This window comes from Stegostoma tigrinum, chromosome 7, assembly GCF_030684315.1.
Source record: "Stegostoma tigrinum isolate sSteTig4 chromosome 7, sSteTig4.hap1, whole genome shotgun sequence".
NCBI lineage: Eukaryota > Metazoa > Chordata > Chondrichthyes > Orectolobiformes > Stegostomatidae > Stegostoma > Stegostoma tigrinum.
In genome coordinates this window covers 41708939-41732560 of record NC_081360.1, presented here as the reverse complement: position 1 = coordinate 41732560, position 23622 = coordinate 41708939, and the positions used below count along the sequence as shown (strand labels likewise).

At 39.2% G+C, this 23622-nt stretch overlaps 1 protein-coding gene across 5 annotated transcripts in view; it reads right to left on the bottom strand.

The window, feature by feature from the left end:
• pde1a (phosphodiesterase 1A, calmodulin-dependent) overlaps positions 1 to 23622 on the bottom strand; it is a 462032-nt gene that overhangs the window by 96037 nt on the left and 342373 nt on the right. For 3 of the 5 annotated variants that reach the window (XM_059647187.1, XM_059647188.1, XM_059647189.1), the window contains one exon: positions 2921 to 3034. In XM_059647187.1, the coding sequence (XP_059503170.1) occupies positions 2921 to 3034 (114 nt within the window). Of the gene's footprint in view, positions 1 to 2920; positions 3035 to 3437; positions 3510 to 18832; positions 18933 to 23622 lie in introns of those variants that run through there. The other 2 variants (XM_059647190.1, XM_059647191.1) reach the window with 2 other exon arrangements.

The window sequence follows — 23622 nt, the reverse complement described above, 5'->3', positions numbered from 1 at the left end:
GTTACATTGGCTATTTTTCATTATCACGGAACCTTTCCTGCATCTGATGAGTTTTGGAGAATTGAAAGCAATGTATTAACTATTTCACTGGCTACTTCTTCTAACACCTTAGGATGAAATCCATCAGGAGCTAGGGAGCTGTTGGTTCCAATGAGGCAGCCTAAAGGCAGAACTGTTGTCAGAGTCTCAGGTGAGGCATTGCCTGGCTGTGCAGAGTCGAGAGATGACTTAACATTAATAAGGGCAATTCAATTGTGCAGATGAGATGAAGTCAGAAGAAGCTCTATTGATGATTTGGGGTGACATAGAGAATCATATCCTAAAAACAACCAATGTAATGAAGTATTATACACCTAAAAGCAGAATGATGGCTGCATGAAAACACAGCAGATTGGAAAAGCATGCAAGAACTGCACGAACTAACTGATGCTAATGTTGTAGAAAAAACACAGGTGAAAATTGCTCTGCAAGATGGCTAATCTCATATATGCAGAAAGAAGCATTACTTTACACTCAGTACCAGAGATAGAAGTTTGTACAGAGTAAGCCAAAGAGAAATCCTCAAACAGTGGCAAGATCCATGAAATAGAAGATATCAATGACAAAGAGATGTTTTTCTGTGTCAAGGCCAAAAAATACAGAAGAAACTACTGGAATACTGACATCCTAATGGAAACTGTAGACAACTGCAGCTCTTAGTCCCGTATCCCTGTGGAAAAGCCTGAACTAGGAGACATAGAGAAAGAGGGAGAAACCGTCACAGTAGTAATAGCCACAACTCTACCAGCAACAATTCAGTGTCTGATTGCAGTCAGAGATGGACAGAAATCTGATGAAGAATGTGTTTATGTCACAGCGCGAGGCAACAAATGTTGGCCAGCATACATGCCAAAACTTTTCACTGTCACACTGAATTATGAAGAGAGAAGAGGACACCTCAGTGTAGTGAATGATTTACTCATTCAAGCCAAGAGGTGCATCTTTCTGACTTGGTACACTGCAATGATTACAGTAAGGGCTTCTGGATATCACAAGAAGTTGAATTGGGATTATATATTATATTTGATTCCAGGGCTGTCAAAATCATTAGAAGAGATGAAATTAGGTTTTATTACTCATGGAATTCATTGTCAGGAGACGAAATAATTGTTGATATCAGTTTTCTTTCCCGTGAAACTCATGAAACTGCCACAGTGGTAGCCCGTTCAAAATGGAATTTGTGATTAGAGAAGTGGGGGATGATGTATCACAATGAGTAGAATCAAAAATAAAGTTGCCAGATAAGCTCCGCAGGTCTGGCAGCATGTGTGGAGGAGAAAACAGAGTTAACGTTTCGGGCCCGGTGGCCCTTTCTCAGAAGCTTTGGACACAATGCAAATTCCTCATGGGAAGAAAATTGATAAGTCTCAACTCTCCCACAACATTTATGCTGCTTGTACAAGATGCTTATTTGAAACGATGGCCTAGCTAATCCAGAGAACCAGATACTGTTCTGGGGACCTGGGTTCGAATCCCGCCACGGCAGATGGTGGAATTTGAATTCAGTAAAATATCCGGAATTAAGAATCTAATGATGACCATGAATCCATTGTCAAATTTCGGAAAAAACCCACCTGGTTCACCGATGTCCTCTCGTGAAGAAATCTGCCATCCTTATCTGGTCTGGCCTACATGTGACTCCAGACACACAGCAATGTGGTTGACTCTTAACTAGCTTCTGGGAAATTAAGGATGAGCAATAAATGCTACAGAGACAGCAATGCTCTCAACCCGTTAATGAATATAAAAACAAACAAAAAATAAATCAGGGGTTAAATCTGACCGTGTAAGGGTAAAATACTGCAGATGCCAGAAATCTGAAGCAAACACAGTGAATGCTGGAGAAACTCTGCAGATCTGGTAGTATCTTTGGAGAGGAAAAAAACAGAGTTAACATTTTGAGTCTAATCTGGTTTAGGCTATACTCATAGTGTACTTTTTTGTGGCTAGATGAATTTAAACTAAGATGTTTCTGAAATACCTGAATGATTTTCCTACCTCAGGTCTGCAAATATTCTTTAGCAGCATAACGAGGTCAAGAATGTTATTGCACGCTGCTGCAACTGAAGGCCATTGTTCCTGGTAGCTGTTGGCTTGAGGATCTCATGCAGGGTATGGGAACCCCATCAGCAGGTAATTCATTGCCTGATTGTCAAGATATATACTTATAGACATAGATGTCCTTGTAGGCCAAGGAAGTTCTAGAACTAATTTTAGCAATTGCAGCAGAGCAATGGAAAGTACTGTCACTTCGCCTCAACCACACAAACTTCAGTATCTCACATAGCAGAACAATACATATCCACGGCTAAAAGACAAAATAGGGCTGAGTTAACTTTCGATGATTGTAGAAAATGCATGGTTATCTGTTATACACCGCTTCCAAGTTTTCTTGCTTATACTTCGGTTGTAAAGAAACTTCAATGGCTTGTACAATGCTCGTTTTCTATCAATGGCAGAAGTTAAAATTAGTCCTAAAATATTGACATGCAAATAATGTTTTCTTTACTCTGATTGGTTTAGTGTACTGTTTAATGAGTTCTACACAACTTATTTCTTTTGCTGCATTAACACACTTGTTGGTTAATTTAATTAGATTAACAACCGTATTAAAATAGCACAGGCAGGAATTTGATGGAAACATGTTGACAGATAAAATGGAATGAGGGTTTCTAATCTTTTGATATCCAGAGGCACCAAAACATAAAACTTCAGGTGAAATTACAGGAAAACAAAATTGGAAAAATATTTTCTTTGAATTGTAAGCATGAAATATGCAATAATTATCAATGTATACACAAATTATGCTTTAATGTACGTGCGTAAATCACATGTGCACCATGCCATATTGGTTTTAAATTATAAGACAAAAGAAACTCACCTTGTCTCATCAATGTAAACTGCTTCCAACACAGAGGCTGCATATTCGATATTTTTCTTTAAATCAGTCACATTAATTTCACCTTTCTCTAGTTGCTTCACAAGACATCTTAATCTGAATAGGAAAGACATTGCATTAAAACTTTTTAACCATCATATCAGGCTAAACATTCTATTTATAAAATACTTAATTCCAAGAGAAAGCTAAAAGCTGATTCATTTAAAAAAAAGCTTCAAAAGTGAGAAAATTTGTTTCAAAGGGTTGAATTTCTGACAAAGTGTTTAGTTTGTCCTCTGGAAAAATACAACAAAAAAGTTCACTATAACTCTTTTAAATGTTGGCCTGTGTGCCAAGCTTCTATTTCAGAAGCAAAAATGTAAGTTGCTGGATAAGCTTCCTCAGAACTGAGCTTTACTAGAGACTTCTGTTTTTGTTTCTAATTTACAACATTGGCAGCTCTTTCAGCTTGTATTCTGATTCAGGTGATAGGTTACACAAAAACTCTTTAAATATTTACTGTAAGTGGAAAGACTTGATCAAAGCAGTGGTGACACAACCTTCCCCTCTGAAGTAATGACAAGGCTCCGTGTCTGGCAATGCTTGCAGATGTGGTTTTACCCCTTGCCTGTGCCCACAAGTCTTTCTACAAATGTGTCATCAGAATAAAGCTTTTCACCATATCCTCGAAACAGAAATAGGCCATTTATATCCTTCAATTTGCTGTGCCACTCACTGATATTATGGATGAGTTGTGACCTAAATCCAAACATTTGTTTTTGGTCCATTGTCCTTAGCATTTGTGGTTCACAAAATATTATTGGTCTCAGGTTTAAAATTAACAATTGACCAGGGATTAATTGCTGTTTTTGGAACAGAGTTCCAAACTCCTACCAGCCTTTATGCGTGGAGGTGTTTCAAACTTCAGTTAGTTTGGAGGCGTAGATCTAACTTTCAGATGATATTTCCTCGGCCCAGAATTTCCAAATAGTGAAAATGGTTTCTTCTATCTACACTATCTGTTCAATCAACTATTCCCAAAACTTCTAAGTTCCAGGAAACACAATTGTAGTTAGTATAATGTTACATTGCAATTTAATCTATAGATTTAAGGAGGTGCAGTGTTCATATTAGTGGATTAGTAGCTCAGAGGCTACAATGCTGTGGGGGATGGGTTCAAAGCCTTTCAAAGAAAGCCTGTGGAATTTAAGTGTGATTAACCCACGATTTGAAGTTACAAATTAATTCTGCTCTTCAAAAATCATCTGGCTGACTATCTTGTAGTATGATATCCTGTCCATACTGAGTGCCTTTTATTAATTTTATATTTTCAGCAGGCTTTCAAGCATGCCTCCATTATCAGCCTCACATCTGCTTTTCTCCTTCAGCAGCACCGGCCTCTTCCAGTGGGCTTGCAACCAGGCCAATACTGTACAGCCTCTCATTAGGCTTCATGTCTCAGGAAACACCTCCCCCATCCCACACAACCACCCTTAACTGATTGTGAAGAGGGTCAATTAAGGGTCCACTTCAGTTGAATTGATGGGTGGCTTTACGACAAACACTTGCTCAGGACCTACTGTGGCTCTAAGTTCAGAACCGTGACACCCAAAGCAAATTTGACTATGCTTCAGAACATGGCTGTAAATGTAAATTTTGTTAAGCATTAAAGAAGGTGGATGAATTAACCCAATTCTCTATACTAAAGGCAAGTAACTCTAACTTTATTTAATAAAAAACAAAAGAACTGTGGATGTTGTATATCCAGAACAAAAACTGAAACTGCTGGAAGATCTCAGTAGGTCTGGTCTGGCAGCATCTGTGAAGAGATGCTCCTAAGGAAGAGTCACCAGATCCAAAACGCTAACTCTGATAATGGTGAGATTTTCCAGGAACTTATGTATTTGTTCCAGTTATAGTTATTGTTATTTAATCCATAGAGTCTATAATGATTTATAACAAGGTGCTTTGATCTATGAATCACTGAAGGGAACTTCAATCACACTAAAGTTATCACACCACACTTCAAAAAGAGAAAAATCAAATGCATTTCTTTGTCTGTTTAGGTACTTAGCTTTCCATAACTGTAAACTCAATAACGTTAATTATTCAGAAATCATCTGAGCATGTTATGTTAATACTCAGAAAATGGCGGGGGAAGATTAGACATTTTTATTGTTACAGTGTACTTGAGAATGGCATGTGATGCTATTCACGGCCAGAACTATTGCTTGGGGATTTTCGTGCTGTCGGTTCACACTCCCATAATTTGTCTGCCCTCAGGGCTAGTTCTTAAATAATTGAATGCTTCCCCATTCAAAAGCATGAAAATTGGGCACATTTTCAAAGGGTCTCCAGCCTGAAATAAGATTCATAGTCCAGGCTAGCGCTTGCTGCTTCTCCAAATGTGAATCGGGTAAATGAATCTCGTAAGCGAATTTTGTACATTTTATAGCGGGGATTAAAGGAAGACAGCATATTTTCTACTATTAACATTTCTGTTACACCATTAAAATTGCGGAACACACTTCCTTTTTCTACTATCATTACACTTCCAGCTCTTGCCACTGTCATCATGAACATGTAAATCGTTATCAAACTTTTTTTTAAGGTCACTACAGCAAGGATAATGACAAAACATGCTATTTTCTGCTTGGCTGCAACTGAGTTTTCTTGCCTAAGCAACAAACAAGAACCCAGCTCCAAGCAACTGGAATGATTTGGCACTTTAAGCTGAATCAGAACAGACAGTTGATTTGGCACAAGTGTTGTGTACCTTTATTTCACTGATCTGCTATTCCTCAAACTTCAATTTGAAGATGTATAAGCTCTGTATGGCAAGATCATTTATTAGAGGTCTGCAGAATGAATCTATAACAGGAAATTTTCCTTGGAAAAAAATGGAGTGTCTTATTATATATAATGTTTTAAACAGAGACAGCTTCCAGCAAACATATTCAGTGTCAGGTGAGATGTCAATTTCTTGTGTTATTTCCTTTGAGACAGAGCTTATGGATTCAAGCCACAATCCAGTTCTTTAGCAGATGTGTTAGGTAGCCCTCCAGTGCAGTACTAAGGGATTTTCAGATGTGGCAGCCTTTGAATCAAATCAAAAAGCCAGTCCCCTTCTGTCTGTTCCAGTCATTCTGGTGGATGCAATCCACAAGGATATTGAAGAGCAGGAATTATGGATATTCTTGCCCACATTCCTCCCTCCAAAAAGAGATTAACCAGTTGTGCATTTTGTGGGATTTTGGCTGCTGTCTTTGCTCTTATAGCAGCTATAAATGTATAATACAATGGTTGAAAAGAGCTTTGAGTTATAATATTATATAAATCAAATTTCTTTATTCTCCTTCATCGAAGCTATGACTTAGTAGGTAGTGTAGTCTTGTAGCATTCCCAAATCTGCCATTATGAAATGCAAGTTTTATTAAAAACTTGGGGGAAGGTCGGAGAGGGGGGTGTGAGGTTTCATTGGAAAGAGTCCAAATATGTGCCTGGGATCATGGTGCATGATTAAGGCACATCTGCTACTTGCAATGGAGCAGGCTCATAAACTTTGTGTTGTCTGTGAATTATAGTGGTAGAAGTGAGCAACTCAGTTTCCAAATTTCAAAATATGATAGTCCATACACTATGCTTCGTCCTGCACTGCTCTCAGATTTGCCTGGCTGCACCTTATTGCTGGCTGCCCAACCGATTATTTTTTAAAGTGATCCTTAGAATAAGTCAAAATTGTCATTAAAAATTCTGGTTTATTGGTGAAAGGGTATCCTATGCACTTTTTGGCACTAGATGAATAGTCTTACATCCTTTCGTTGTTCCTCATCTTCTGAAAACAAAACCTTCGTAAGGAACTAGTAAATTATTTTTGTTCCATAGGAACAGGCGGAGTTTAAGGGGCTACTCCTGCGATATTGCAGAATTTGAAGAATAATCAAGAGCCAGTTTAGACTGAATTCTATATCCATTTAACAGAAGGCACAAGTGCCTCAGTGAAGAAGTGATGGATGATCCAAGTTTGCTTAAACACTCAAATAACATCGCAACATTTTCCATGCCTTTGAGATGTGCACTACAGGTATGCTCTAAGAGACTGTCAAACACAACTCAACTATCTCTCCATCAATGACCATCAGGCAACTAGCAACAACACCATGACATTGCTACATAATTTTGTGTATTAAAGATAAATGCTAGCAGAAGCTCCTGATTTCTGCATTACTTCATGTTAAAAGTACAAGCCAAGCTTTTAAGTGCAGATCTGATAACTGGGTCAATTTAACCGGGCTGGCACTGCTTGATGCAGCTTATTTTCTGGCCAGCTATTATGCTTAATAATAAAGTATGATAAAATGAAGTGCGTAAGATTTTAATGTAAAAGTTCACATTTTCATTATCCTTACGAATACTATTAATGAAGAACTTTTCCCATCTTCTTGCTGCCAGAATGGTATGTTATATTCAATCCCGTTTTCTTTCAATTTTATGCTTTCTAACAGCCAAATGTTATCAAACAAACTGAAACATAAATTAATAAATAATATTAATGCATATAGGATAGAGCAAAGATTATTTAATTGCTCCTAAATAAATGAATCTAAAAATTCTTAAACCAAGAAATAATGGGACTGTTATGAATAAGGTTCTTCTGTTGATAATGAATGATAACAGCGTATTCATATTTGGCCAAACAACAGAATTCCAACTAGTGGCTTATTTGGGCCAAGTCTTACAAATAAGATGTAACATATCAGGAGACTTGGAAATTTCTCTGAACGCATGGGTAAAATCTAGGGATTACTGGTATCTATATACCATCTGAAGGTGATTTCATTCTTTAAGAATTTAACATTCATTCCTAACAAACTTCCATTTCGTGGAATTTAAATAAACATGTAACTTGATGAAATAAAAATGTTAAGTGCAGGATGGAATCTTCCTGATTCCATGGAGACAGACTTGGAGAAGGCATTAGGTAAAATAAGGAAGCTTTGTGGTAGAATTGCTCCCCAATATGCCTCTTCCTCCATGCAATTGTGCTGTTAGTCTTTACTAACAGACAGTAGTAAAGTCTGTTTACTACTGGCTGCTTAAATAGTATCAATTAAGTACCACTTCGGCGAAAGTTGGTGATACAACTAGGATCCTCCCAATGCAGCATGGGTCAGTCACTAAGGTGAAATCTTGGCATGTGCCTGGAGGTCACTTCCTGGTGATCTGCTCTAACTCATCCCACATCCTACCCTGAGCCACTGGAATAAAAGGACCATAACCGCAGCTGCACTCCATCATGTCAAATGGATTTCCCCCAACTCTTATGGCCCAGCAGCATTGGCCATACTTAACAATTCAAGAAATCTTCAAAGAAGATGTGTTTATCTTGACAGATGCTGGTGGTCTCACACCTACATAAGCAATATGCACCTTTCCTGGTGCAGTTACTGGCTATCCTCAACATTAAGCATTCGGATTACCCATGCTGCCTGCCTAGCCCACTCATCACTCTAAATTTGTGAAATTCCTGGAAATGGTCAATTTACATCTTGCCTCTGGGAGGTTTGTGCAGATACCCATAATTCAGAGATCATTGGATTCAGGATCCACATAAAACCCAAAGGCCCAAACATTAAGCATTCCAATTACCCATGCTGCCTGCCTAGCCCACTCATCATTCTAAATTTATGAAACTCCTGGAAATGGTCAATTTACATGTTGCCTCTGGGAGGTTTGCGCATATGCCCATAATTCAGAGATCATTGGATTCAGGATCCACATAAAGCCCAAAGGCCTGAGAATTCCACCCTGCATGTGCATTTTCATATTGTCACTTTCTGCAAATGTAAGATAATTCAAAAACTTTTCTGCCAATAGCTCAATTTGCACTGTCTTCTTTGCCTGTTACTTCCACATTAGCTCCCAGTCTAGCAACATTTTGGTTTGAAAATTCTCATTCTTGTTTTCAAATCCTTCTCTAGCCTTATCTGTCCCAGTCCTTCTGCCTTCCAAACTCCAAGGAATTTGCATTCCTCCAATTCTATTTTCTTGTGCATTCTTGATTCTAATTGCTGCCACACTGGTAACTGAACATGCCCTTTCCCACTGCACTGACCTAATCGCTTGAATCCTTGCCGTGAAGCTAATTCAGTTCAATGCAAACACCTCAACTTCTCTACTTCTTTCTCCTCCTTTAGGATGCTCTTTAAATCCTCTTTGACGAAGTTTTGGCCATAAGTCCTATTATCTGCTCAGAAGCTTTGATGCTAAATTTTGTTTGAGAATGATTCTGTGAAACATCTTGGGATATTTTACTACTTTGAAAGTTCGAGAATAATGCAAGATATTGTTGTCGTTCTGCTTTGCTATCATATTCAAGTATTTCAAGTTTCACACTCAAATTCCATGTCATACTTCAAAACGCATTAAGAAAACAAAAGAAAATCACACAACTACAAAATACCAGCATGAGTTGTGTCTATTTTCTTAACTGGTAGATGTATATAATAATATTTATTTCTTAGCAACAACCTTTCAACTGACTTCAGTAGGCACCCTGTTCCTACTTAATACAGCATATCTTCTGCATAATCTTCAGCAGTTTAATGGGAATGTTGACAGCAATCTATTAAAAATGACTATTTGGATCCTCAGAAATCTTTTAATCTGTCATTTTGGTGGAAGAGTGGCAGAAACTTTTCATTATACATAGGTATTGAGTCTGGTTATGAAGAAGTCCCAGGTAATTCCCAATTGCTAGAGCATAAGAACACAAAAACAAATAAGAGGTAGGACAAAATGTAGCCCTTGAACCCACGCCATTATCCAAGACCTTGTTGACCTTGGTGCTTAAATCCAACCTCCTGCCCTATCCACATATCCCATGATTCCCTGATGTCTGGTCTGCCAGGGCATGGCATCATACTCGAGATGTCGTACTCAATTACAGAAGCAAAACCATCATAATTACTGGGCGCCACAGAGCTACAAACTGAAACTAGCAAATTCATGTTAACCTGTTCATTTTTATAATGAGACAATTATATTCTGACTTTACTGTGCTTAATTACAGCAATTAGATTTTGGTTGCTTAAAGTGAGAAGCAACTTCAAGCGCAGCTTTGAGTCAGTGGTAGATAATGCACTGTGTATGATTTGGTATAATATTCTTGTCATTAAATCCAGCACATCTTCTGTTTCTTCTTAAGCAACACCATGGCTGATTTGCCACTATTGTATTAAGGGGGATATATAATGCATGTACAGGTATCTCATTATAGGCATCCAACTTTGTCAGGAATGCAAATCAATTTTCCAAAAAAATTGTACTAAATGCTTCTGCCCTGCATTTTTACGAACTATTTATTAGCTGTGATGTGCATTTCAAGTTAAAAATTTCTACAAACAGAAAATAATTGAATGAATCATGTCAAAAGCTAAGAGAACTAGTGGCTTAAAGGAACAGAATTCCAAGTTGGAAGACTAATGCATTATATGTGTGTCTGTGTAACCAATGATTGAGTTTTCCACGAAGAACACTTTAAGTGACCTCACGTTTCAAAAAAAAACTCTTATGTTAGATTAATTTGGACACGTGATACTGTTCAGGCCTTTTGACCAATCAGCCTGTGATAGCACAACCTGTTCAGATATGTCATTACACACCTCTGGACCAAACAGTGCTCTAACCTAGGTCTCCTAGATGTACAGACATAAGGACAGTGTGCAAGCTCTGCTTGAGCCTGCTCTGATCTTTTCTCATCCATATCTACCATTGTAACCACCTATTGCCTTCTGCCTTTATTGCCGGTCTGACTATCACTTGTATGCATCTATACTACTCACTGCAAACATTTCCTGAGGTAACAAGTTCATATTCTCACCACTTTTTACGTAAAGAGTTTCTTTTGAATTCCCTATTGGATTTCTTGATGACAGCCACGAGTTATGCGTGTCCCCCAAGAGGAAACATTTGTATCCACTTGACCAAAACAGCTCATAACTTTAAAGGCTCCTATTATGTCACCCCTGAGCCACACATTTTTAGAATTATCCTTGTAAATTTTCTGTTCTGCTCTCCAGGGTTTCGGTATCTTTTTCATAACAATATTCAGGCCAGGGCAGAACTGGAAGAATTGTCACTTTCTCTTTGCACTTCTTGCAAACTTCTTGGCTGATCTCAAGGGGTATTTCGAAAATAATTTGCCTGTTAATTTAGCACGTATTTTAAGACTGTGACAATGGAAGACATGGACAGTACTTCAAACTAAAGTCACTCTGATTCAAACACACACAGACACACACACACACACACAGACACACACACACACACACACACACACACACACACGCACACGCACACAGACACACACACAAGGCCAAGATAGGCATAGGTAAAATCTTTATAAGTGTCTAAGAGAACATCAACTCCGCTAGGTTATTGCATTGCATGGTTTCAGGCTGTATTGAGTGATTTTTCCATATTCTACCTTGAGACGGTTAAAAGACTTGATGGACAATCCCTATCTTTCCCTCTGAAGTCAGCAGCTGTTGAAGACTTTGTCTGTGGTGTTTAACTGGTCAGATCGAGTCAGGGCACACAGTTGCAAAAATGGCTGGAGAGAGGAAGAGAAAGTAGCTACAAATTCTCTTCTCACTGTTAACCACTTATATTCTATCTGATTCTGGGAAAGCAGTACCTTTGTTTATTATAAGATACAAGATAGAACCTCCTATCAGAGCCTCCTTTCACAAACCAGCCTGTTACTCAATATGATCATGGCAAGCTAAGGAGCTCGAATTCTAGTTTAATTGTTTATAATGACTAGATTAAATGGTTGATGGGGCTTTCTCCTCAAATGGTCTCCATAATCCAAACTGATTAAGTTTAACTTATAAATAAAATACTGTCTGCTGGAGATCTGAAATACAAAACATTAGATATAATAAAAAGTGCTAGAGAAACTCAGCAGGTCTGGCAGCATCTGTGGAGAGAGAAACAGAGTTAATGTTTCGAGTCTAATTTAACTCTTCTTTGGAACAGAAAGGAAGAAAAACAAAACTGTTTCTCATTGTTCAATATGAATAGAAGGTTTGTAGAAACAGTACGGCTTACAGATCAAACTTGATTTTAATCTTAAAAATTCAAACCTCAAGAACATATGCTTTACTATTCATTCATTCCAGATACCTAATGTTAATTTCAAACAAGTAACACCGACAACAATTAAAAAACAATCCCTGGTTTCATTAACCCACTACACTAATATTTGTATATCCAAACTAGATATTATGTGACACCTAAGCTTTATTGCCAATTTTGTGCAGTTTTGGGCTGTGGATCTATGCTCCCTACGAACTGCATTCTAATATTTCACATGAAAGTGTGCTCTAAGTCAGGGCTTCCCAATGTGAAGGGAGTGGGGCCGATTGGAAGACCAAGTGGGGTTGCGAGATCCCAAGTGGTAAAGGGTGCCGATGGGACTGGGCCAAGCTGCATCAGCCATGTTCCTATTCTAATAGGCCACTGTTCTTACAGTTCTCATTAAAATATCATCATGATTTTCAAACCTCAAAATGGCGTCATTGTGGGAAAACATTTGAGAAGCACTGCTCTGTGGCTTCCACTTTGTTTAGATTGAAAATCTACACTGCTGAAAACAACGAGATGAGAAGCTACTAGCACAGCCAGATCAATAAATTACTCCTAAAGCTGCTAGTGGCAGAACATAAACTAGCCAATGCTCTAAATCCTTCTGCTTATCTTTTCAACAAAAAGCTGCAGTTCCTTCAAATCCTGCAAACTGAAGCTCTCTCAATTGCGAAACATACAGTACAACATTACTATTTCGAACAACCTTACTTGAATACATAATACCTTTTCTGCACAGTAATGTCAACAATAGCACCATTGCTTAGGACTGCAAAGCACTGCTCAGTTAATACTTCTGTTTTTATATAGATATAATTTTACCACTCAATTATTATGCCAGGTGTCACAGCAAATGGAATCATCAATTAATGTTTGCGACATTGAGAATCCCCTAGGACATAGTCTTCTTTTAAAAAGATCTTAAATCGTGGCCTATTTAGAATGTCAATGTCATAGTTACTTCCAGCAAATTGCACTGGAGCAGCAGAAGCAGGCAGTGGTGGTAAGGAAGGGCAGGTGGAACAGTCAAACAGATGCTCCCTGGGAAAACAAGGTGTCTTTGAAGGAAGGAGGACTGATGGGAAGAAGGAACAGAGAGGCAAGCCACCCCATATGAACTATATGCTTCATTCCATGTCAATACTGAAAGTGCTTCCTTGTTTAAAGTTAAATTCTATTCATATATGTAATTACTTGATGCCAGTAGAATAAAGAATCCCTGCTTCATGATCTTTTGAACTTCTATGTGTTCAAATATCATGATATAGCACTTTAAATTGGAGCATGTTCATCTCAATATCACATCCTCTGAACAATATACTTTTCTGTTTTTCTAGGTTGACCTGATGATACCTGAATGGGCATGTCTGTGTCAGTCATTGTTGCATGAAACCATGGGATATTGTCCGTTTATTAAAAAAAAGCTTGATTGCTTAGTTGGTGCTGGCCTAGTTTAACTTTGATTAAACATGTTGCTCCAACAAAGGCCTTATGTCTGTCAACTCCCAAATTTCTTGTCACCACCAGATTTAAAGAAATGCGAACATAAACATTTTGGGCTTTGCTCAAATTAATGCATGTAAGCATTTTCCAGGTAAATTGTTCTTCGTGCAGAGAAGGTAAAAAGTGGCAGTACTCAGAACCTAACTATGCTGGTTAAAAGAGTTTCAATGATAGTAGGAACTGCAGATGCTGGAGAATCTGAGATAACAAGGTGTAGAGCTGGATGAACACAGCAGGCCGAGGAGCATCAGAGGAGCAAGAAGGCTGACGTTTCAGGCCTAGGCCCTTCTTCAAAAATGGGGGAGGGGAAGGAGGTTCTGAAATAAAGAGGCAGAGAGAGGGAGGCGAATAGACGATGCATAGAGGAGAAGATAGGTGGAGAGGAGATAGACAGGTCAAAAAGGCGGCGATACAGCCAGTAAAGGTGAGTGTAGGTGGGGAGGTAGGGAGGAAATAGGTCAGTCCAGGGAGGATGGACAGGTCATGGGGGCGGGATGAGGTTAGTAGATAGGAGGTAGGGGTGGGACTTGAGGAGGGACCGCTTTGCAGAACACCTATGTTTGGCTCACAGTAAATAACTGCACCTCCCACTCGTGAACCATTTCAACTCCCCCTCCCTTTCCTCAGACAACATGTCCATCCTGAGCCTCCTGCAGTGCGACAATGATGCCACCCGAAGGTTGCAGGAACAGCAATTCATATTCCGCTTGGGAACCCTGCAGCCCAATGGTATCAAAGTGGACTTCACAAGCTTCAAAATCTCCCCTACCCCAATCACATGCCAAAACCAGCCCAGCTCGTCCCTGCCTCCCTAACCTGTCCTTCCTCCCACCTATCCCCTCCTCCCACCTCAAGCCCCACCCCCATTTCCTACCTACTAACCTCTTCCCCCCTTTACCCGCCCGTCCTCCCTGGACTGACCTATCTCATCCCAAACTCCCACCTACACTCATCTTTACTGGCTCTATCCCCACCTCTTTGACTTGTCTGTCTCCTCTCCACCTATCTTCTCCTCTATCCATCTTCTATCCGCTTCCCTCCTCTCCCTATTTATTTCAGAACCCCCTTCCCCTCCCCCATTTCAGAAGTAGGGTCCAGGCCCGAAATGTCAGCCTTCCTGCTCCTCTGATGCTGGTTGGCCTGCTGTGTTCATCCAGCTCTACACCTTGTTATCTCTATGCTGGTTAATAGTAGGCTTTAGCTGACAAACTCTTCAGTCAAACTAAGATTGTTGGTCATGAGTTGTTAGGCACTTTCCAAAAGATATATGATAGCTGGAAGTTACAGAAGTCTGCGCACAAACTGAAATTGCTGGAAAAACTCTTATAAAGAGAAATCAGAGTTTGTGTTTCGGGTCAAGTGATCCTGAGGAGGGGTCACTGGGCCCAAAATGTTAACTCTGATTTCCCTCCACAAGTGCTGCCAGACCTGCTGAGCTTTTCCAGCAATTTCTGTTTTTTTTCCTGATTTACAGCATCCACAATTCTTTTGGTATATAATAGTCTGTAGTCTCTCCCAAACCTTTCCAGTTGTATCTAATCACTAATTGTAATCAATCAATGTGTTGGCTGCTTTTCCTGTGAAGTGTTAAGTTACATTAATTTAGTAGGTAAAAGTAGTCTTCTGCAAATTAGTAGGCTAACACCAAGAATGCATGCCCCATGAAAACGTGTGAACCAAAATCTTTAAGCTGCGGAAATGGCTGAGGTATTGCACAGCATAAATTCGAAAGATTGACAAGGTGAATGAAGAATTGACATGTATTACTAATGTCATGGATGCAAGAAAGAGAGGAACTAATGATTTTTACCGTCGTCCTCTCCCGTGTATTACAGGGATTGGTTTTTAAAAAAAATTATTTTTCTTTGGTTCTTTAAAACTTGGCAATCGGTGTGTTTTCCCGAACCCTGTAAGTGAAGCCTGGTTCATAATGACCAACAGCAAATTCTTTACAGTTAAAACAATACAAATGTAAATCTTGTTATCTTTCTATCACTCAACATTGGTATCTTTTAACAGCTCTGAGAAATACCTTTTGCAACATTAAAGCTGTTTTATGAATACAATTTTTCATTGTTGTTTAGAAGGATAAGCAGTGTATTGGGAACACCATCAAGTTCCTCTCCACCCTGATTTGAATATATATTACTGTTCCATCTCGGTCACTAGCATCAAAGACGTATCAAAAGAAATAAAAAGGTATTGCACTGCAGCATTGTGCGTTATTTTGTCCTTCCAAAATATCTTCCAATCACATTATTTTTGTTCATTCATAGTATGTGGGTATCATTGGCAGGGTTAGTGTTTATTAACAATCCTTAACTGTCTTTGAATTTTTTGATTAAAAATCAACAATGCGCCTGGAGTCACTCACTGTCCAAGCTGAGCACCGACGGCAGATTGCCTTCCCTGCAGGGCAATCATAAACCCAATTCCAATGACTATCCAGCAGTTTCATGGTCATGACTACTGATACTAGCTTCTTTCTAAATTTCTTCAACTGAATTTAAATTTCCTAACAATAACATTTGAATTTATATCTCCAGATCATTAGTCTTGGCCTCTGGGTTATTAGTCCAGCAACATTATCGCTATGGTCCCATATCTATGATCTAACATATACTCGATTTTTGCCATTAATGTGGGAAACTTGAGCTGGGAATGGCCACCTGGATCTAAATGCCCTCTGTTCACACTATTTTCTCTTTAGGATGTGGAAGCAGGATCGGATCTGCCTCACCGATCCAGAAGCAATTCAAACACAACCATGGAAAAAGGCAAGTGCTAATGCTGGCTGGTTAAAAGATGATTTATTAAGATTCCCTAGTTCTTTGTCCCAGTAGTATTAATGACTGTTTAGCCTTCTAATTCTATCTCCTTACACTCTGTCAAATCCTGATTCACTCTCCATGCCACTTCCAGTCACCAATGTCCTTTCCTGGCTCCCCTGCATTGCCATGGCATTCACACTCTCTCCATGACTGTACTGTCCCTTCAATTGCCCTCTCCATCTTCCATGCCCCCATAATCCCTCCAGGACACTTCCATGACTCACTTATTGCTTTCATGTCCCTTTTAATTCTCTATAACCTACTCACCTGCTATAGAACCAATGAAACAATGGTAAGTTTGGAAATACACTTAAAAAATGTACAATCAAAAATTTCCTTTAAAAAAAATTGCTACTTTTACAACCTTATAAAAGTTTCAATCAGATAGCCATTATGATATCAATAATGGAAGTTTAACTTTAGTCAGCTTTTTAACTTGCCCAAATAAAAATAAAGATGTCAAAGAGCAACTTATTATAATTTCATAACAATGTCAAAGAACCAAATATGAAACATTCATAACAAGGCCACCTGGAGGAACAAGATAGCAAAGTGTGGAGCTGCATGAACACAGCAGGCCAAGCAGCATCTCAGGAGCACAAAAACTGACATTTCGGGCCTAAACCCTTCGAAGGGTCTAGGCCCGAAACATCAGCTTTTGTGCTCCTGAGATGCTGCTTGACCTGCTGTGTTCATCCAGCTCCACACTTTGTTATCGAGGCTAAAATATTGAACGTTTTCAAGAAGCGGATGGATATAGTTCTCAGGGCTGAAGTGATTGAAGAGTGTGGGGTGAAAGCAGAAATAAAATACTAATTTGGATAATTAGCCATGATCAGATTGGATGGCAAAGCAGATCTGAAGGACTGAATGGCCTACTGTTGTTAGTATTTTCTCTGTTTCCATGCTTCAGCATAACCTCCTTACTCTTCTTTTTTATGACTTGGCTAATAAACACAAGTATTCCACATGCCTACTTAATTACTTTGTTTGCTGCCGTGCTACCTTAAGTGATCTATGGATATGCACACCAAAATCTGTCTGACCATTAGACTTTCTAGTTTCCTACCACCTAGAGAGTAATCCCTTGTCTTGTTAGCCCTCCCCAAATGCATTGCGCCACATATTTCCAGGTTGACTTACACTTACCATTGCTCTGCCCAGGTGTCCAATCCATTGATATTGTCCTGCAGTCCACTTTTATCCTCTACTCTATAACCTACATTATTAATTTTAAAACCGTCATCAGAGATAAAAGAGACACATTCTTAGAATTGGATGGACAATCTGAAATAGTCGACATCAGTTTGATTGCAAAGTGGCAGACTGAAACTGAGCAGAGGGAAGTACTGCAATTAAAAAAATACCTACAGTGTCACAACTCTGCGTGAAGAAATCTCTCCCTCATCTCAGTCCTAAATGGCTTACCCATATCTGAGCACTGTGATCCTTATTTCTGGGCGAGCAAGTCATTGGAACCATCCATTCTATGTTTGCCCGACTCGTCATGTTAGAATTTTATAAGCCTCTGTGAGAAATGTTTTTATAATAAGAATAAATAATAGAAATAAATTGTATCACTCAATATAGTAAGAGGAGCAGATAGATCTGAATGTATAGATTCAGAAAACTTTAATGTTGTTCGAATAGTATTTAAAAATAACCTTGTTGAGGCACATGGGGTTTTAGGAATTGTATTAAGAGTGATGAAAAGTGAAAACAAAGTCATAACATGCACTGTGTAATCCCTCAACCTCTGATGAAGGGTCTAGGCCCGAAATGTCGGCTTTTGAGCTCCTGAGATGCTGCTTGGCCTGCTGTGTTCATCCAGCTCCACACTTTGTTATCTTGGATTCTCCAGCATCTGCAGTTCCCATTATCACCTGGAGGAACAGATGTCTGGTCATCTGTTTTGGTTGATACAGTTTACAGTTGCCCTCATCGTGAATGTTTAACTGAACTCTCAGACTCAATACTGGATTAGCTCACCGGGGTCATTTTTACAGCCAGAAGCTAAGTGTTTCCTTTCACTTCCTGATAAAAAAAACTGTTATTTTTATTATTATTTATTCACTATTTATGTGATTTTGCTGGGTGCAAACTGACTACCACATTTCCCGCATTACAACAGTGACACTATTTAACAAATAAAGTTCTGAGGAAGGGTCACTGGACCTGAAACATTAACTCTGTTTTCTCCTCCACAGATGCTGCCAGACCTGCTGAGCTTTTCCAGCAACTTTGTTTATGTTCCTGATTTACAGCATCTGCAGTTCTTTTAGTTTTTATTTAACAAGTAAAGTGCTTTGAGATGTATGGCTTAGGTAATTAATTAATTGAAGACTTAACAAGGAAAACCACATGCCTGAGGGAGCCAGAAGAACAGATCTCTTGTCACTTTGCTGACTACATCAATCTACCATCCACTCACCTCCTTCTCCCCGGTTAGAACTGCCCCTCAGTGGCCTTTGTTGTCAACCATAACGCGATTGCTGGTTCAGCCTTAAGTGTGACTCAAGCGAATCTGCCACTTCTGTCAAGGGGTAAGTCCTAGAATCATAAGCATACAAGGAGGCCATTCAGCCCATCATGCCTGTGCTAGATCTATGAAAGAGCTACCTAATTAATCCCTCTCCCATCTTTCCCTTTCAACTGTTTATGCTATCCCTTTTGGAAGTTACCAACGTGTTTGTTTCAATTAACATTTCGGGCAATGCAATCCAAATCATAGCCACTAGCCATACAGAACATATTAACATCTTCTGTCCTTTGCTAACCAAGAAAATAAAATTTATGATGAGGTCTCTTCTTTATATCAAATTTACTGCCAAACATTCTTTGCGCATTGGAATGATATTATCATGTTTGGCCTCTTTAACCAGAGTTATTAAATATACTGTTGCTTTTATCTCACTTGTGTCTATGCCCTTGATGTTAGAAAACAGTTTTACATTTAAAAATAAAACAAGTGCAATGACATGGCCCTGTACTGTGTATATTCCTTGTCAAGCATGATTGTAGAGCTTTTATGCTTTCGGTACAAGTGTGCCAGGTAGGTGTTTAGTATTGTTGTAAAGAGCACGCTTTTAATTTATGCCAAAATTCTTGTAATCCTTTTGAGTTAACAATATAACAAAACCTTATAATAGCTGCCTTTTAATTTTAACATGCATTGCCCCTGAGCGTACACTGTCATTACTAATAATAGATCTCATGAAATTTATAATTCATAACACTTTTAGTAAAAACAGATTTCTGGCTACGCATTTATTTTCAGATTTTAATATTGTACCAGTATTAAAAGTTCCTTGTAAATCAGGTGATTTGTGCACAAATAGATTATAGACAATTCAAATTTGGCCCTCTTTTAACGATTATAGGACGGATAGTTCAGGTTGGGGTCTGTGCCCAATGTTGGTCACAAACCAAATGGGATGAGATTAATTTAGGATATCTGGTCAGCATGGATGAGTTGGACTGAAGGGTCTATTTCCATGCTGTACAATCCTGTGACGCTATGACTCTAATTCTGGGTCAGGAAACCATGGCAGGATTTTACTCGCAACCTTGACTAAGAAGCCTTCTTTTTAAACCCACTATCAATGAGATGCAGTGGGTGGGCCAGTAAAGTACAAGGGTTAATAGGTGGGCTTGAAGTCATGTCCAGACAGGGGTAAGAAGGGGCTGGAGGTCATGAACACACCCAAAAATGAGGGGTTCCCTTTAGGATTGTAAAATGCTTCTTGATCAGAGCTATCAGGGATTAAATGTGGGTCAGCAGCATCCCTCCCCAGGGCAGTTGTGACCATGGCAGTTGCCATTGCATTCCAGCAAGCCCCAGTGCCGGAATGGCTTTGTTGGCACCCCTGGTCTTACACAAGGAGGCAGCCTCCAATTAAGTGACTGGCATTCTCAAAAAAGAGTTCATATTACAGAAAGAGGAGGTGCTGGAGGTCTTAAAACACATAATGACAGATGAATCCCTGGGACCTGATCAGATGTTTTCCTGAACTTTGTGGGAAACCAGGGAAGAGATTGTGAGGTTGTCTTGCCGAGATGTTTGTATCATCAATAGCCGCTTGGTGGTTGGCCTAGCCACTTTTGGCAGGAATCAGGTGGCAGTGGTATCAGTTGCCCCATTAATGGGCTCAAGTGGCTATCCATCTCTGTCAGGTGGGCATCTCCACTCCTCTTTTCGCAACTTTAAACCAAATGGATACAACTAAACCAAATGACAGCCCTTAAGGGGACACTATAAATAAAGAAAATGTCAAATTAAATGTTTCAATAAAATGTGTGAAAAGGATTGGATGGATAGCCTTATCTATGTTCACATTGTCTCTGTCAAGTTTGCTTAAAGTACGAATACCATGAATGGCTGTGTGTTGTGTTCTTCTCCAATTTTCTTTTGTTTTGTTCTTCAATTCCACAGACTCGGAAAATCTAGCATTCCGTGCTTAGGAATTGATTTAAATGATATTTTAGTTGCTTTATGGTTTTTTTTACGCACTGTATAAAATGACTGTTTACAGTAATTATGCCAAAAGTAAGATCGCTGGTAACACAGGTATAAAATAATAAATTTCAAATTGGCAGTAACATTTGTCATAGACCTTATCAGACGTGCTGAACACCATGTACTGATAATCAAAAAAATTACCATGCTCTTTATTCAGTCACGATGCTTGAGTAACAAAGAAATAAATTGGACATTATACAATCACCTTTGTAAGGCCTTACAACAGATATGTCAATGGGAAAAGATGCTAATATAAAAACAGAAAGTGTTAGAAAACTCAATGAAGGTCTGTATAGAAGTCTCACCTACCCCTCTATAACTGGATCTGTAACTTGCTGATCCATAGACCATAATCAGTAAGAATAGGCGACAATACCTCCTCACTAAAATCCTCAACACTGGTGTCCCACAAGGCTGCACACTCAGTCCCCTACTATACACCTTATCCAAGCACAACCGTGGAAAAATTCTGCTCAACACCACTTATAAGTTTGCTAACAATACCATCATCATAGGGTGGATCTCAAACGATGAAAAGACAGAATATAGGAAGGAGATTAGTTGCTTAGGGGCATGGTGTAAAGACAACAATCTGTCCATCAATGCCAACAAAATGAAGGAGCTGGTCATTAAATTCAGGAAGAGGAGTGGAGGACATGTTCTTGTCTGCATCAATGAGTTGTGGCAGAGATGGTCGACAGCATTATGTTCCTGGGAGTGATGATCATCGACACTCTGTCCTCGTCTATCCATGTTGATGCAATGGTTATGAAAGCATAACAATGTCTCTACTTCATTAGGAGGCTAAGGAAATTTGGCATGTTCACAAGGGCACTTAGCAATTTTTGTAGCTGCACATAAAATGATCCTATCTGGATGTATCACAGTGTGATTTGGCAACTGTTCTTCCCAAGACTGCAACAATTTACAGAGAGTTGTGAACACAGCCCAGTCCTCCACACAAACCAGCATTCCATCCATTGACTCCATCCATACTTCCTGCTGCCTTGGGAAATCAATGAACATAATCAAAGACCCCTATCACTCAAGTTATACTCTGTTCTACCCTTTTCCATCAGGCAGAAGATATAGATGTTTGTATACATGCACGAAAAGATTCAACAACAGCTTCTCCCCCACTGTTATTAGACTTCTGAATTGACCTCTCAAATTTTAAATTTAATGCTCGTCTTACTCTCTGTGCACCTTCTTTGCAGCCATAACATTGTATTCTTCACTCTGGTCTATACCAGATGTGCTTTGTAGGTATGATCTGCCTGTCTCCAAACAAAACAAACTTCTCCCTGTACCTGGGTACATGTCATGACAATAAACCAAATCAAATCAAGATCATGAAATTACTGTTTTGAATCCAATGCAACTCTTCTTCAGAAATGAGGTGTGGTTGAAAAGTGGTGTTTTTAATTCTGTGAAAAATGTAGGGTAGAAACAAATGGAACAGATGGTAGGGGTTCCGCAGAAAAAAAAGACAAAGAAAGTACCGAGTGCAATGGAGAAGTGATATAGATGAAGGTTAGGTGTTAATGGTAGGTATTAATAGCAGAAAATAGTCAGTTCCACTAGGAGAAAACTGACGCAAATAAAAAAAATTTGGGGAGCGCGGGGGTTGTAGGGTGTAATCAAATGAAAGGATGGTATTTATGGTCTGAACATGTATAATGTTGGCCTGGAGAATTGATTTAATAAGTGTAATAGCAACTTTCAAATGTCCAAAGCCAAATAGTATGCCCCTCATTATACTTTGTCTTTTGATTCTTTCCTGAAATCAGCCCTATTCCAAAATATCACACTCTTCCTTTTGTTGGCGTTTTATTCTGTCGGCTCAATGCAAGGGGTATTATCACTTGAGGAAACAGAACATTTTCCTACTCCAGCTACACAGTATCATCGAATATCCTGAGATCAGCTCCAGCAAAACAATCCACAAAATAAGGTTTCCTGGACACTACCAAAACAGGTGACGCCAAAATTAGACAGTGAAGAAGGTTACCTCAGAGGAGTGCCAAATGGTGTTTAATCTAGATAAATGTGTGCTGTTGCATTTTGGTAAGGCAAACCAGGGCAGAACTTATACAGTTAATGGTAGGGCCCTGGGGAGTGTTGCCAAACAAAGACTGCCAGGGGTTCAGGTGCACAGTTCCTTGAAAGTGGATTTGCAGGTAGACAAGGTGGGGAAGAAGGTGTTTGGCACACTTGCCTTCATTGATCATCACATGAGTTGGGATGTCATACTGCGGTTGTACTGGACATTGCTGAGGCCATTTTTAGAATACTGTGTACAATTCTGGTTGCCCGGCTACAGAAAGGGTGTTGTTAAACATGAAAAGGTACAGAAATGATTTACAAAGACATTGTTGGGACTGGGGGATTCAAGCTGTACGGAGAGGCTGAATAAGCTGGGACATTTTTCTGTGGAGTGTCAGAGACTAACAGGTGATCTTATAGAGAGATTTCTAAAATCATGAGGGGCACAGATAGAATGAATAGCCAAGGTCTGAAACGGGAGTCCAAAACTAGAAGGTATAAGCTTAAGGTGAGAGAGGAAAGATTTAAAAGAGACCTGAGGGGCAACATTTTCATGCAGAGGATTGTGCTGCCAGTGGACGTGGTGGAGTGCTATAGTTACAATATTTAAAAGACATCTGGATGGGTATATGAATAGGAAAGGTTTCAAGGGATAT